At 34.7% G+C, this 17,145-nt stretch overlaps 1 protein-coding gene across 1 annotated transcript; it reads left to right on the top strand.

The window, feature by feature from the left end:
- The first annotated feature begins 10,978 nt into the window (after positions 1-10,978).
- Positions 10,979-12,042, top strand: LOC149176156 (uncharacterized). Its single transcript, XM_089423043.1, has one exon. The coding sequence runs from the start codon at positions 11,112-11,114 to the stop codon at positions 11,814-11,816; it is 705 nt and encodes a 234-aa protein (XP_089279169.1). The 5' UTR covers positions 10,979-11,111; the 3' UTR covers positions 11,817-12,042.
- The last annotated feature ends 5,103 nt before the right edge of the window (positions 12,043-17,145 follow it).

Below are 17,145 nucleotides of genomic sequence, written 5' to 3'. Positions count from 1 at the left end.
GCGGGAATGGTGATATTATTCCGATTAAAATAAATTTTAGACGCTTTGACACAACTTGTTTTTTCAATTTTTAAGAGTCGAGAAAAAACAAAAGATGACTCTAGTCGCCTTCGATTTTTAATGAGCCTGAAGTGACAAGTGCTCAGATGGACCTTTTCCTTTAAGGAGTCTGAAAAGGAATGAAAGAGACTACTATGGAAATCTAGACAGATGGATTACCAAACCAATCGCAAAAATGCAGAATACTTTTTACGGTACGGCAGTCAATCTTCCTGAATGATGTGTTCAGTGCATTGCGATCGATAGGGCGGCAGACACGGCTTCCTATGGATAAAGGATATAGCCTATTGTGGTCTCCCAATATATACTCGACGGTACGTGGGAGCACAAGTCCGTACTGGCACTTGTCGTCTCAAAGAGGAGGAATCACCCAACCAACAGTGAAAGCGACAGTTACCAGGCTTTACGATTCCAGAATACGTCTCTAGCCTAGACTTCTAGATGTTGTGTGTTAGGTTCCAAAGTGTTTTTATGTTCATTGAATTTATTTTACAGTTGATCTTTCTTAAGAAATTTACCTTTCAGGTTCATCGCGTGATGTAGATATACAATTCCTAAAATGCAATCTAAGATGATAAACAATCGTTTAATATTCTTTTTGCAATGAAAATCCTAGCTACTAAAGAAAGAGAGATGATATTCTTTTAACATAGAGCAGAGAGCACACACTAGATGCACTGTCCTAAATCAAACCAACAAGCAGTCTAAATGCAAATGCACATGCATGTATTTGTTTTCAGCTTTATTAATGTGTGAATGACAAGAAGAATGCTAAGTACAAATCTGAATTATCTTTTCAAAGCGACAATACTAACAAATTTCTCTTCAAAAACGAAAGGAAGATAATTATGACACTTTACTATTTTGAATTGAAAACTGCTTTCGACACTTGAAAAACTACTAATTCAAATCAAATAAAAGAGTAACTATATAATTGACCATCAAGAACAATAGAATTCTTTTCTTTGACTGAAAACAACACTTGCGACACTTCCAAATCAAAAGACGACACTTCGATTATGCTACTTTTTGTAAAAGAGAACTATAAATAGCGCACAATACATAAAAACATTCACAATTCCTTGTACTATGGAGGCAGAATCATGCAAAGGAAGGGAGTTTCCACAGTGGTATACTGATCACAGACAGCAAAACTCCTGAATAAAGCTGAAGAGAGTGAACACAAAACCAAAATCTAAGAGCAGAAGAGGTCTTGTCTGATCAGCGCACCTGCAACACAGGGAAAGTGCGATGCAGCGCACCTACTGCACATGGGAGGTGCGATGCATCTAGATTCCCAAGAGGAGAAAGTGCGATGGTCCAGGGACAAGACTTCAACTTGGTTCCGGGTCATAGTTTGCAGCTCAGTTCAGGGATTTAGGCCGAGCAAGTGATGTTCAGTAAATATAAATCATAGGGGTTGATCTAATGAGGTTACTAGAGCCACCACTAGGGCAATTAGAATGTTTGCAAATCGATTGTTCAGTTTATAAACAAAACCCGGAGATAGACTAAAGCAGCATTGATATACTTTGCACTTGCATAGAAAATGCAGTTCGAAGGCTAGATGGCTTGACTTCAAGCTCCATCTGTAAGTTTATAAAACAAACAAATATAGACAAGCAAACAATCTATTCACTCCCTAGTGGAGTCGCCATTTTGTTATCGAGAAATCTAGTGTCCACTCGGAGCTGCTAGTCCCACTAAGACTGGTAGCTATCTTAGAAACAAGCAAACTAAAACTACTTTCGCTTTCCTTTATGAGAAGTAGATAAGAGGGGAACAAAGGACACCAACCTAAGTCTTGCACTTGTTTCCTTGCTTGGTTCCTCTCCTTTCTTACAGATCCTTGCCGCTTTTCCTTCGTATACTCAGATTCAAAGAGCACCTGTAGAATCAAAGCAGCATAATATTATCGAAGAACAGAGATCTACAATCATAAACAATATAGGACCAGATATATATTGAGCACACAAATGTATATATCATCAAACATACAAGAATGTGGAGGAAAACTTGAATAGCTTTATTAATATCAAGAATAGCAAAGAGGATTACAACCAATTGTTCTGACCCAGCGTCATCCTCCCAGCATGAAAGCCCTTCTTCACCTCATGGGAAGCTTAAATCACCCAACACTATGATGTTCCACCAAGAAACCAACAGCACTTCCTTACAAGATACAAAATTCCAGCCTCTGGATCTCTGTGATGAGGGATCCATATATAGATGATTGCAGGGGGGTGAGTCAGCTTCTGGGATTTTGATTAGTGTCCTCTCTCTGATAGTTCTTGATTCCACTTGGAGATTGATGATCTCTTACTCATCCCTGGGCGAATTCAGAGAGGCAAGTGTCACAGGAGAAGTTTCTGGAAGATTCCATGACGATCCACCTTGCAAACTGTCTCTGCCATTTGTCTACTCTCGCCCATCGCACCCTACAGAAGGGATTTCCAGTATGCATCGCACCCTTTACACTGAGCAGGTGAGATGCATCGCACCCTCTGCACTAGGAAGTCTGTATGGTCCAGCTTTGACCAGTTCTGAGCAGTTTTTAGTGGAGAACTTCTGGGAGATGATGTAATCAGCTGACCTTGTTCCTTTAGGGTGTGAAGCAACACCTTTAGGGACTTAGGAGCCCTTGGTTTATAGAAATGTATGATTGGGGTTGCAGTGCCCAAAAATGTCTATAACAACCCTCAATAAGTTGAGGGTCAAAGATAAATTTCCCATCCCGGTTTTCGATGATTTGCTGGATGAACTAAATGGGGCTCAATTCTTTACTAAGATTGACCTTCACTCGGGCTATCACCAAATTTGCATGAAAGAAGTAGACATTCCAAAGACTACTTTCCGAACTCATGAAGGTCATTATGAGTTCCTGGTCATGCCATTTGGTCTTTGTAATGCCCCATCTAGTTTTCAGAGCCTTATAAACCACCTGCTCAAACCATATCTCAGAAAATTTGTCCTTGTTTTCTTTGATGACATCCTCATCTACAGTCGCACCTGGGCCACACATCTTCAGCATGTAGATCTGCTCTTGCAACTGCTCCGCAAACATAAATTATTTGTCAAGATGTCCAAGTGCTCTTTTGGCATGGAAGAAGTTGAGTATTTGGGCCACATTGTGGGGCGTGAAGGTGTCAGGGTGGACCCCAAAAAGATATAGGAAATGCAGGATTGGCCTCAACCAAAGACCTTGAAGAGCTTGAGAGGATTTTTGGGTCTCACAGGCTACTATTAAAAATTTGTCTGCAATTATGGTCGCATTTCTAGGCCCCTCACTCAACTCCTCAAGAAAAATTCATTCCTTTGGAATGATGAATCACAACAGGCCTTTATAGCTCTCAAACATGCCATGTGTTCCACTCCAGTCTTAGCACTACCCGACTTCACCAAATCTTTTGTGATTGAATGTGATGCTTTGGGTACGGGTATTGGGGCGGTCTTAATGCAGGAAGGTCGACCCTTGGCCTTCACGAGCCAACAACTAAGTGGGAAGAATCTAGGATAATCTACCTATGAGAAGGAGATGATGGCCATCTTACATGTAGTAGATACATGGTGACCATACTTATTGGGGCGACGTTTCCAAACTGCACAGATCATCAAAGCCTTAAATATTTTTTGGAGCAACGCCTATCCTCGCCACAACAAAATAAATGGCTCGCCAAAATGCTGGGATATGATTATGAGATAATTTACAAGAAAGGGCGCGAAAATATTGTAGCATATGTGTTATCCCATCAATTTGAGGAGGAAAGTACCCTGCTCGTAATTTCCCTTCCCATTACATAATGGATTGAAGAGGCTCACAAGGAATGGTTTTCACATCCCTGGCTCTCCTAACTCATTAATCAATTGCAAGCGGATCCAAATTCCACAGCGGACTACTCGTGGCAAGATGAGATTCTTTGTTACAAGGACAGAGTTGTAATATCACCAACATCCACCCTCAAAAGCCACATTTTGGTGGAGTTGCACTCATCTCCCACTGCAGGACATTCAAGCTTTCAAAAGATGTATGCTCGCAGTCGAAGATCATTTTTCTGGACAGGCATGAAAAAGGACATTCTCACTTTTGTAGCTGAATGCGACGTCTGTCAGTGCCACAAAGGAGAAATAGTCAAATCCCCGGGCACATTATAGCCATTGCCCATCTCGGCCTCAATCTGGACGAAGGTTTCTATGGATTTCATTACGGGTCTTCCAAAGTCAGGACAAGTCAGTCATCATGGTGGTTGTGGACAGACTTTCTAAGTATACTCATTTTTGCACCCTTCCCCACCCTTTTACACCGACTTTGGTCGCTCAATCTTTCATGGATCAAATCTTCAAATTGCACGGCATGCCCACTTCCATTGTGTCTGATCGTGACTCGATTTTCACGAGTAACTTTTGGCAGGAAATATTCCAGCTACAAGGTACCCAACTACAACTCAATACTTCCTATCATCCACAAACTAATGGTCAAATTGAAGTAGTCAACAAATGTTTGGAGACCTACCTTAGGTGTTTCACTTTAGAAAAGCAATATCTCTGGGTACAGTGGTTATGTCTAGTCGAATGGTGGTATAACACCAACTATCATGCCACCACCAAAATGACTCCATATGAAGAAGTTTATGGTCAAATCCCTCCTTCCCCTACTTCTTATATCAAGGTATGCTCAAAGGTACAAGCAGTGGATCAACTCCTACAAAACTGCACAACCATGCTGGCCCACCTTAGAGAGAATCTTCATCAAGCCCAAAACCACATGAAGCAACAGGCAGATCAACATCGCTCAGAATGCCAATTTCAAGAAGGGGATCAGGTATTTTTAAGGCTGCAACCATATAAGCAAACATCACTCAAAGACAAGGGTTGTCAAAAATTATCTCCAAAATTCTATGGACCATATCAGGTACTTTAGCGCATTGGAGAAGTTGCCTACAAGCTAGCTTTGCCACCCACTACAAAAATCCATCCAGTCTTCCATGTCTCATGCCTCAAGAAAGTGATTGGGAACCATTGCAGAATTCAAACCAATCTACCTGAAGTGGATGAAGAAGGGTCAATCTGGCTCCAACCTAAACAAGTTCTTGACACATGAGAACGGCACCTGCGTGGCCGCACGATCAAGGAAGTCCTCGTCAAGTGGAAAGACACCTCTCTGGAATATGCAACCTGGGAACCAGCTACTATCCTTCAGCAGTTTCTGCAGCTTCAGCCTTGAGGACAAGGCTATTCTTATGGGGGAGGGCATGTTAGGTCCAACCCTAACCCCCTTATTTATGTAATAGGATCGAGTCATAGTTATAGTTAAGTAAAGAGTCAATAAAGCCCATATTAATACTTGTAAGTGGTTAACCCGCATTTAATGAAGGGACCACAGTTAGTTGCAAATGGGCCATGGTATTAGATAGATGGTATTAATAAGAACCATGGTATTGCATGTATGAATCCTATATAAAGGATAGAGACTCCCCTCGAGGAGCATCGTTTCTTATTTTGTAATTGAGCTCAGCTCTATTGGAGGTTGCCCCCTCGAAGAGGCAAGTGAACATTGCTTTCTGAATAAGAAAATACTTGCTGTTATTTCTCATTGTTTTATGTTTTGGGTATATTTCTTCGCATATTTGGTATTCTGGTATTGTCTTGTAGGTTAAGAGCATAACAAATGAAACATTATTTATGGAGAGAATCTACTAAGTTCTATGTACGGATGGATAGTTGTGAAAGAATTTCTCTAAAGTCAGTGATTGAGCCAATTTGATGTAACTTAGTAAGTTGCCCAAATAATGAGCATCCCTCTTTAAATGTGCATAGACAACTTTTACAAATTGAAATCATGCAGTGTATCCTAATTAGCTATTTTTATGCCATTCCCACCATCAACATTGTTCTTTATCTAAATATAGGACTCCCACCAGAGTTTCATAATGTCATCAATAATACCTTGTAGGGTGAAGTAATGTTCCATTTCAGTGACCTATCCTAATGGATCATAACCATAAAACTTGTTCAAGTCCACCTTAGGAGAACAATGGCATATGTTTTTATTTATTGATCAGTTGTTATGTCGAGGCATGTCGAGTATTATGAGTGGCTACACATTTTTGAGTCAGAACCTTCCTAGTGTGGCTCAATTTGTTTCGTAGTCATGTGTTTTTCTCCTGGTATCATTTGAGCTAACATACCTAGAAACTTGTTCATCAAATTTTTTTCAAATCTATCAAGCCTCTCATTAAACTTCTCTTCCAACCCATTTATATTTTCCTAACATTGTTTAAGTTGACCTTCCACTAGTTCCAACTTAGTTGTATCAAAGATGGTGTTCATGTTGTCTAGGGAAGTATGAGGATATTTATAGGTATTCTCCTTCATGGATGAGCTTATTATAGAAAACTATTGGATAGTACTGATGTTATTTAAATACATAGAAATACATCTTTCTCACATTGGATATTATAACCCCAATTATGAAATTCCACCACTTATTTGGATATTTTGGAACTGGTTTGTATGAAATATGTGTTATCAATCCAAAGATATCTAATCTCCAAAATTCATAGGTGTCACTAAAAGAAACTCTAAAAAATGTTTATTTTAAATTATCAATAACTTCACTTCCCAGACAGTTCCATTTTGGATTTTTTTCTTTGAAATTGGTTATTTTTTAGATGAATTTAGTCCTTGGAACTAGATTTTTTTATGTCATTCCCATCATTTCCATTATTCTTTATCTAAATATAGAACCCCCACCTTAAGTTTGAGCATGTCATTAGTAATACCTTGGAGGGTGAAGTAATGTTCCATTTTCCTTATGGATCAGAACCATCAAACACATTCAATTCTACCTTAGGAAAATAGTGTCTTATGTTGTTATCTATTGATGTATTATTGTGTAGGCATGTCAAGTATTGTGGGTAGCTAAACATTTTTTATTTATAAGTTTCTTCTTAGTGTGGCTAAATTTTTTGTGCAGTCATGTGGTTTTCTCCTGGTATGGTTTGAGCTAAAATACATGGAAACTTGTCCATCAAATTCTTTTCAAATTTATCAAACCTCTCATTAAACTTCTCTTCCAACCCATATATGTTTTCCTAACATTGCTTGAGTTTGCCTTCCACTGATTCCAACTTTAGTTGTAGCAGAGCATGTTCATGTTATCTAGGGAAGTATGAGGATTCTTATAGGTATTCTCCTTCGTGGGTGAGCTTATTAGAAAAAACTATTGGAATAATACTTGTGTTATTTAAATACATAGAAATGTGTCTTTCTCATATTGGCTACTATGACCCCGATTATGAAATGCGACCACTTCTTTGGATATTGTGGAACTGGTTTGAATGAAATATGTGCTCTTAATCAAAAGAATCCAATCTACAAAATTTGTGGGCATCATTAGAAGAAACACTTAAAAATTATCTATTTTAAATTGTCAATAACTTCACTTACAAGATTCCACTTTGAATGATTTTTTTCCTAAATTGGCTATTTTATTAGAAGAATTCAGTCTTGGATTAGATTCTTCAAATTATGCGCAAAAGGTTTCAAAAATTTGCTAGCAAAATTCTCACCCACAAAAACCCTATAAAATTGTGGATTTCCAATTTTTGATGACTTCACTTCTTAGAATCCATTTTGGACGATTTTTTTTCTAGAAATTGATATTTTTTCAAGGAATTCATCATTGGATTAGACTGTTCAATTTCTGCATATAAAGTTTTATAAATTTACATGAATTCACTATCCTCTTTTTCCCATAAAAGAATCCAACAAAAAGAAAAAATTATCCCACTTTGTGCCAAAGAAAGAGCTTTGATATCACTTCTAGTGTCACATGAAATATAATGCAAAACCCAAGAAGACAAGGAAAAAAGGAGTAAACACATGAAACATCCCTTTGATAATAGAAAACAGAAAGCTATGTTCACTTGCCTCTTCAAAGAGAAACCTCCAACAACAATGCTCTAAATATAATCACAATTATTGACAAAACATTATAGAACCTTCTACTCAATATATATCTATCCATGGAGAAACATTAACTACTTATGGACCCACTTTTAATGAGACCCTACTAACAAATTTAAGTTTTATTAACAAAAAGGATCATTTTTATAATGACTGACTATTAATTAATTATTTAATGGCCCACATACATTAATAATGTGTCTAAGCAAGGGGTTTAGGGTAATACACTAACTAACATGCCTATGTGATTGATCTTAATGTGCTCTTATGATATGTTTTCAAGAGAATAAGACTAATAGATTTTAGTCCAAATTACTTTTAGAGGTATATGACCATTATGGACCTTTACCCAGTAAGAAATTATGACTAAGAAGACAAAGGAAGTTAACCCTTCATTGTCTTAGACAACCAAGGTGATTGGTTGAATGTGAAAGGATTCTTAGTCTCCACTCAGGGCGCTTGGTCTACTCTAGGCAGGCCCGCGGAGCTTTGATTGTGTTGAGGTGATCACAAGGTATTTTTTATGATGGACTTAAACACAAGAATAAAAAGCCTTGATTGCAAAGTGAAGGCTCAAGGAAGAGTCTTCACAGTACATTTGAGGCAAAGTGCTCTAGAATTTGTTGAAGAAATCAACAACAAGATATTGTAGAGTTTGTTGAAAAAATCGGCTTAAAAATTTATAAAAATTAATTTTTTAGTTAAATTGTTGAATTTAAAAATAAAATAATTCTTTTGAGGAAAATATAAAAACATTATTATATAAAACTTAAAATCAAATTATATATAATATTTCCCACAATCATAATATTTTCACTTTTCATTATAAAAATATTAAATTTATAAAAGCATTTAATATTCTATTATAAATTTATTTAATATTAAATATGTAAAACTACATTAAAAGAGATTCATCACCCCTTACTTTTAAATATTAAATTTATAAAAACATTTAACGTTCTATTATAAATTTATTTAATATTAAATAGGTAAAACTACATTAAAAGAGATTATCACACCTTACTCTTAATTATAAAAATATTAACTAAATATATAAAAAAAAATACACTAAAAGAGATTCATCGCAGCCGGACCTTTTATATATACATACTTGTAATATTCAATTATAAAAATGTTAATTAAATATATAAAAATATTACACTAAAACAGATTCATCGCAACCTCACCCTTAACTATATAAATATTATATGTATACTTTTAATATTCTATCATAAAATTATTTATTATTAAATGTATAAAAATAGTACAGAGCTAAAGAGATTTAATATTCCACCGCAAATTGTTTTGTACTCACCACGTTCAAGGCACCCAATATAAGAATCTTTTATAACACGTCATATATGACGGTAAGCTTTATTAAATATTTAATAATAACATAAAATACTGTTATGTAAGCTTTATTAAATATTTAATAATAATAAAAAGCATGATCATAAAATAATGAATTTTTATTATGTTATTGTAATAAGAGGTGGTTTCTAGTTTAGTATGGAAGAGATTTTATAAGATTATGTTATTTGATACGATGTTAGGTAAATATTTTAATTTAGTTAATAACAATAACAATAAAATATAATTAAAAAATTAATAATTATGATTATTAATTAAAACATTTTCATTGGGTTAAATGTTTTGGGGTGCAAATTATTTTAGAGTGAAAAGAGATTTGATCCCTCTACTCTTGGTAGATTAGGAATTAATATAGATCTAGACTAGTTATTAAGATAGTTAAATTATGTAGTTTACACAATTTAACAATAAAAATAATAATAAAAGTGTAAGTTATGTAAATTGTGTAGTCTACAAAATTCAAATTGTTAAGAAAATTTTCAATACTTAAATATAATCCGGATTTTTCAAAGAAATTTTTAGAGCAAATTCTTTTATACATTTAAAAATACAATTTAAACAATAAAATTAAATACATAAATAAATTTATTTCTTAAAAAATTCTTGAAAAATCAATAATTATATATGTATATAAACACGAGTCTATTCTGCTAGAAAAAATCACCACAGATCTACATGGTGGGAAGGAGAATAAAAAGAACACTACACTGTCATCAAAGAGGAATAATCTCGAGAAAACTCTGAATCACAAGAAATCGAGCAAGAAAGAAACAACTCTCAAGACAAGCAGGGGGAAAGCCTTGCCCAACAACAAAAAAGTGAACTCGACAACCCCTCAAGCATCAATAGTTATGAGGATTCGAATACGGCACAAAAAAATCTTCATTTAACAGCAAAGCAGATCTTCATTTAACAGCAAAGCATATCTCCTAGATCAAACTTCTTCTCCGACTATCTTCAAAAGGACGAACACAATGGATCGCGAAGCTAAGACACCAATGTCCCAAGAACTAGAAGAGATGAAGGAGATGCAAGATAAAGAAAGTTGGAAAATTGTAGAGAACAAAAAAAAAAAACTACAGCACCAATCTCGCCAAGAAAGAGGAGGACCCAGACAATTAGAAACTAAAAAAATTATAGATCCGATAAACCAATTTGGTCTCAATAGATGTTAACCACCACCACCATCATCATCATAAAAAACAAAGACCAAATCTCTTTTATTCTATTTTTAAATTTTTTTCCAAATTCCATACTTGGAAAAAATTGTCAACTCAACCATACCAATTCTGATTTACTCAACAATACCCATTCTAATTTACTGAGCAATACCACCTATTAAAAAGCACTGATAAGGGAAAAAAAAAGGACATAATGCTACAACATCTAAAAGGCACGTGTACACGCTGTACATCTCATTTGCTCCCACTATCCACCAAAGGAAACGCATATTCACACGTTTATCATGCCACTCAGTGACGTACTCTCCATAAAATCGTTCAATCATTTTCAACTCTGCAACACGGTTTCTGTGCCTATATACTCTGCCACACCCTTCAGGCATTCTCAGACTCATATGCACGAGTGTACAATTTTTCCCCTTGCAGTGGAAATAGCAGACTGCAGGTACCTCTAGTCGACCAGAGTTCACATCCCGCGCGATTACACTCCCTTCTTTTGACATTCCGAGTTCATATCCCCTGAAACTTCTCGAAATGGTTAAGCCCTCGCCAAAACAGAACGCCACTGGCAAGCCAGAAAGCCGCTCACTAATGTCGCGGCAATTCAAGGGAATCCGACTAAGAAAATGGGGAAAATGGGTGTCAGAAATTCGAATGCCCAATTGCAGGGCCAAAATTTGGCTGGGCTCCTACGACACCCCAGAAAAAGCTGCCCGAGCCTATGACTTTGCAGCCTATTGTCTGAGAGGATCCAAGGCGAGGTTCAATTTTCCCGACTCGCCGCCGGAAATGCCATGCGCCTCTTCTCTATCGCCGCCGCAAATCCAAGCCGCTGCGGCCCGGTTCGCCGCAGAGGAATTCCGGTTGCCGTCAGATGACGACACGGCGTCATCCTCCTGCGGTTCGGTAGCGGAATCCGACTTGCCGCCGGGAATTCCATGCGCCTCTTCTGTATCGCCGCCGCCAATCCAAGCCACCGCAGCCAGGTTCGCCGCAGAAGAGTTCCGGTTGCCGTCAGATGAGGACACGGCATCATCGTCCTGCGGTTCGGTAGCGGAATCCGAGATTGACAGCCAACAGATTTCGGCGGAGCAGGGTTCGGCATTTTGGGATTCACTACTCCTGGAAGACCTGTATAATGGCGAGTCTCTAAATTTAGAGGATTTTCCTCCCATAGATTTGGCTATGGACGATTTGGGGTTTCTCCTTCAGCCGACGGAAGACTGGCTGATTTTCTAAACAAAAATAAGTTTGGCATGGCTGCTGGAAATTCTGCCACGAAACTTTGATTACTGTACATTCTCATTTGCTGAAAGTTTGGATGAGATTTTTAAGGGCTTGCAACAATGGAAAACTGAAATCATTGCCCCCTTTGACAAATTATGGTCAGCCACAGGCGCTTGAAATGGTGGCAGATGTGGCTTTGTTATTAATTGTCTATAAATAAAATTTAAATTTGATCATTCGTTTAAAGGTTAAAGCTGCAGGGCTAAATTTTTTTTTTGTGGGTTAAAAACAGAAAAATCTGAATCCATTAAAATTTTAAAATTGTAATACATTCCCCAAGTCTTAAGTCTGTATTCTCCCGTTAACTGTTTGGTCTGTATTCACATTCCATTCGTGTTGGGCGAGATCCTTTTTGTTTTTTTTTTTTTTTTTTTTTTTGAAGATTTAGTCCGACGCCCACTTCCCTCAATTCTTTTATTTTCTTCTTTTTCCCCTTCTCTTCACTGAGCATTTTTCTGGTCCCCTATGGCTACTCGGTTTTGGCAGGCTTTTACCCTTTGTTTGAACGCCGCGGACTCGAACTCGGAACGTGATAGTGAAGTTGAGGGTTAAGCAAACCGTCGGAAAATCATACAATGAAACAGAATTTAGAGAATTGGTTACATTTCCGTTAGGAGGCTTCACATTGGTTTGGAAAACTACAAAATTCTGGTACGATTTTGAAAAAAAATGAGAATAAATTTTCGTAAATTCAGATTATGGCTGTCAAAAACCTAATTTAAACATTCTTCTGGCCAGTTTTTTTTGAAAAGAAATTGTTTAAGGGAAATTTCCAGTGATAGAGGATTGCTTTATTTTTTTCTTTCGAGGAGTGACTAGGTTAGGGTCAATCTCAATGTTGTATGGAATAATGATTTTTCCAACACCCTCATACTATCTCCAAAATTGTGAAACTCGCAAGGGGTAGACTTTTTTTTTTGAAACAATGCAACAATTATAATTGGCTTCCACGTTCGACACCTCCACATGAGATTTGAATCTACTGCCCTATATCTAAAACCATAAAACTTCGAAAACAATTGAAAACAATTGCTTCAAGAAAATCTTACTTGAATAAAACTTCGAAAACAATTGCTTCAAGAAAATCTTGTTTGAATAAAACTCCAAAAAAACTGCTTCAAGAAAATCTTGCTTGAATAAAACTCTAAAAACAATTGCTTCAAGAAAATCTTGCTTGAATATAATTTACTATATTGCCTTAGAAAATTGGCTACTTGAAAAATAGGAGATGTCTAGAGTGGGGACAACCCCAATGTTGAATGGAAAAACGATTGTCTACTAGTGGGATGCTATCACCATAATTATGCTAAGCTCAATCAAACTTAGATGCAGCTTGGGATAGTTTAATTCCCCAAAAGGTGGCTCCCCCTCCCATCCTCAACCTCTCTCCATATATATATATATATATATATATATATATATATAATAAGTATATGTGTGATTTTCCAGTGGGATGCTATCACCATAATTATGCTAAGCTCAATCAAACTTAGATGCAGCTAGGGATAGTTTAATTCCCCGAAAGGTGGCTCCCGCTCCCATCCTCAACCTCTCTCCACATATATATATATATATATATATATATATATATATATATATAATAAGTATATGTGTGATTTTTCATTATTATACTCTAGCCTGAAGTATAATGCAATGGGTATTGCTTTGACTTCTAATTAGTTAAGTCAAACACATTAAATTTATTTTGATTTAAAGAAGTTCAACTATATAAATAATTTTTTAATTTTTTACAAAAAAAAATTATTAGTATTTATCTCAGTGACTATTGGTTGAGAGTTTGAATATTTTATTGCACAATACATAGTAAACCGTGATATTGCAATCATTACCTTTTATTAATGCAATGTAGTCATTCTTTTCATGTCAATAATTTTTATAAACTAATAGTTATATTAAAAGAAAAATGAATTGAATATTTTAATTCAAATTTTAATAAATAAAAATTATAATTTTATATAGATATATATAAATCATTTTTTTGAGTTAAAATTTAAATTTAAATTTTAATAAAATAACACATACATTTATTATATTAATTTTTTTTTTAATATTTTAGTTCAAATTTTAAGAAATAAAATATAGAATTCTTGACTTGGACAGACAACTTTAATTTGGATGAATAATGTAGTTCAAATGTAAATGCAAGTATAACATATAATTGTTTTTTTTAAACTATGTTTGTATAGGCATTGAAATCGGGGCCTTACTCTTTAATTGCATAGATGAGGACTTTACCAATCAGTAAAACGCAAATTGATGGAATTGTAAACCTTGAAACTAATTTGAATTCAATATTTTTACTATTATTTAGCTATATTTAAACTAAGTGAAAGGATTAGCTACTATGTAGCACTTGTTTAAGCTAGCAATTCCAACAAAATTTTACTAGAAATGAAATTAATGTGGGACAGGTTGAAATGTTTTAACTATAAGAATTTATTTAATTTAAATTGTTTTATATAATATATACAAAGTTATTTTGTGCATATATGAGGTGTGATTTTTCATTCTTTAAACTAACAATTCCAACAAAGTTTGACTAGAAATGAAATTAGACTAGTTGAAATGTTTTAACTATAAGAATTTATTTATTTTAAATTGTTTTATATAATATATGCATAGTTATTTTTTTTAAACCATATATAATATATACATAATTAACATTGAAATATTTTATTTAACTTAACCATTGAAATATTTTATTTATAAATCACATTTTTTAATCAAATTTGTATTTATGTATTTTATTTTCTTAGTAATATATTTTTAAATACATGTCAATACTACTTAACCTTACATACTGAAATTATTTATCTATGATTCATATTAATTTTTTTTAATTATAATTCATATTTTTTTAAATGTCACATATCAATTTTATATTAAAAGTTGAATAAATTATACATTTAATTTCAATTACTTCTTCTTTTTGGACATTAAAATAATTTACTATAGTTAACATTATTTTTCACATTTATTTTTTTCTTTTAGTTAACATGGATCATTTCAAATAACTTATTTAAGTTTTATACTAAAATATTTCTAAAACTTATAAGAATTACTCAAACTCCAAAGAGGTTGTAAGATCAAGAACAAATCAAGCACAATGAGAGCAGAATTGTTGAAGTTTTATAATGTTATCAATTAAAATAACCAAATATATGTGAAGTTTCAGTGGAAGAGGGTAGGTTGACTTTTGTTATGTAGGATAGGTTGACTTGCAAGATTTAGTGTGAAAGTGTTGGTCGTTGCTTTAACACATTATCAAAGTTAGTTCATGAATATACGAAAAAGTTAATGTATGTTGTTATAATGATTTTAATTAAATGTATGTTGTTGTTAAAACAACATATTTGACTTCCATGAACTCGTTGACGAAAGTCTAATAAATAAATTTTTTCTTTATTGGAACCCACAATTTTACTACACCCCATTGGAATAAACCTTAATACCTCCCGCAAAGCATTCAAGGACTCACCCTTTAAGTCTACTAAGCATTCCGTGAATTAATTTACTATGTTACAAGTAAATTATTAAAGGTAATTTACTATGGTAAAAGTTTAAAAGAATCATAAAGGTTAATGACTATTTGTACCAGTCTTTACTGGTTATTGTTTTTAGAAGTGGATGCTAAAACTGGTGGGGTGAGGGTGGATTGGAAAACGGTTGCCATCATCGTGGATGCTGAGACCACTTGCATACTTGTGGAATTTTATATTTTATGGAAGCTTGGGTTGTTGTGTTCTTCTTTGTTGGACTTTGCTACTGGAATAGAATTGTGAATTCCCTGGGTGGGGTGTGCTTCCTAAGCTTTTCTGGAATGGAATTGTGAATTGCGTGGGTGGGATGTGCTTCCTAAGCTTAACGTTGGATAGGAATACCACAGTTGTAGATGAATAATAAAGTGACCGTATGTCTTCAAACGAAGACTGAACAACATATTCTATTCAAAGTATGAATTGTCGTGCACTTCTTATGTAAAGTTTTAATTAAAGATATCTCAAAAGCTTAGATCAAGAAATAGTTGAATAGTTGAAGGATAGTGATTATATCAAGTGTAGGAATTGCCATGCACTTCTCATGTAAAGTTTTAATTAAAGATATCTCAGAAGCTTAGATCAAGAAATAGTTGAATAGTTGAAGGATAGTGATTATATCAAGTGTTGTAAATTCTATAACGACTAATTGTATAACATACAACTAGCTATTTAGTGAACGGTAATGATTATACCAAAGTGTTATAAATTCTATATCCACTAACTGTATAAAATACGACTAACTATTTAGTGCAGAAGCTGTTAATCTGAATTAACTTTTTATTATTATTAAAAAACACATATAAAATAATTCCTTAGTAATTTATGAGGAGGTATATGCATACGTTCAGAAATAACTAACTAGAACCTGGAATGCAAAGAATTGAAGTAAGAAATTGTAAACACTTTAAAAAAAGTATACATATATTCTTAAGAAGAAATGACAAAAATTTTGTGCACATGAACAAAATAATAATATTAGTGCGAAGAAAAGAAGTGGTTTCTTCACAGAAGAACCGTCTCTAAAATGTAATTAGGAGTCTCAATTGATCTTACATAAGTCTTTAAATTCTTTTAATAATTACAGAACATTAAAAAGAAAGGCATGGCGGTTTTCTGTTGTCGTTAACAAGCAACCGAAAATTAAGAAGCCTTTACTTCGAACATGAGATTACACAAGTATCACACCTAGAGTGTTGAAGCCAACCAGGAAGCATCCTCGCATGTGGAAATCTTCTGGCTTTTGCTCAGCGTTGTGGAAACTCTTACATGGAAAGGTAATGGTTAATCCTGGAAAATCGAGGGAACAATCAAGTAAACTCCATAGTATACACAAAAATAAAGTAATGCTTACCTGAGACGAGTGCTAGAGGTTTGAAGAGTCTTTCTGAAAGGAAAAATCAAAGAAATCACATACCTAGCCCTGATAGGGGAAACATAACGAAAGTGCATACTCAAGAGGAACATCACCAAGAGATCGAGGGAGATCAAATGGAGCACAAGGAAGGGTGAGAGAATGCTTCAGGCATAAAGGGGGCTAAGAGACAAAAAAATAGAATTGCAAAGAATTTAAGAAAATTAAACCACCTATGTTTGATGGGGAAATGGAGAAGGTTGGAGAGGCTTAGTTGATAAACATGAACAAAGCATAGGTGGATATGTCATATGTGTGTGATTAGATAAAGGAATATTTTCTTAAATACCAGTAACGTGTTACACTATCA

Source organism: Pinus tabuliformis, chromosome 4_1, assembly GCF_031772625.1.
Source record: "Pinus tabuliformis cultivar Carrire ecotype Pingquan chromosome 4_1, CPIR1, whole genome shotgun sequence".
In the NCBI taxonomy this organism is placed as follows: Eukaryota; Viridiplantae; Streptophyta; class Pinopsida; order Pinales; family Pinaceae; genus Pinus; species Pinus tabuliformis.
This window is presented reverse-complemented; position numbering and strand designations above follow the sequence as displayed.

Coding starts and splice junctions, on each gene's coding strand:
- LOC149176156 (XM_089423043.1), top strand. CDS start 11,112: ATGGTTAAGCCCTCGCCAAAACAGAACGCCACTGGCAAGCCAGAAAGC.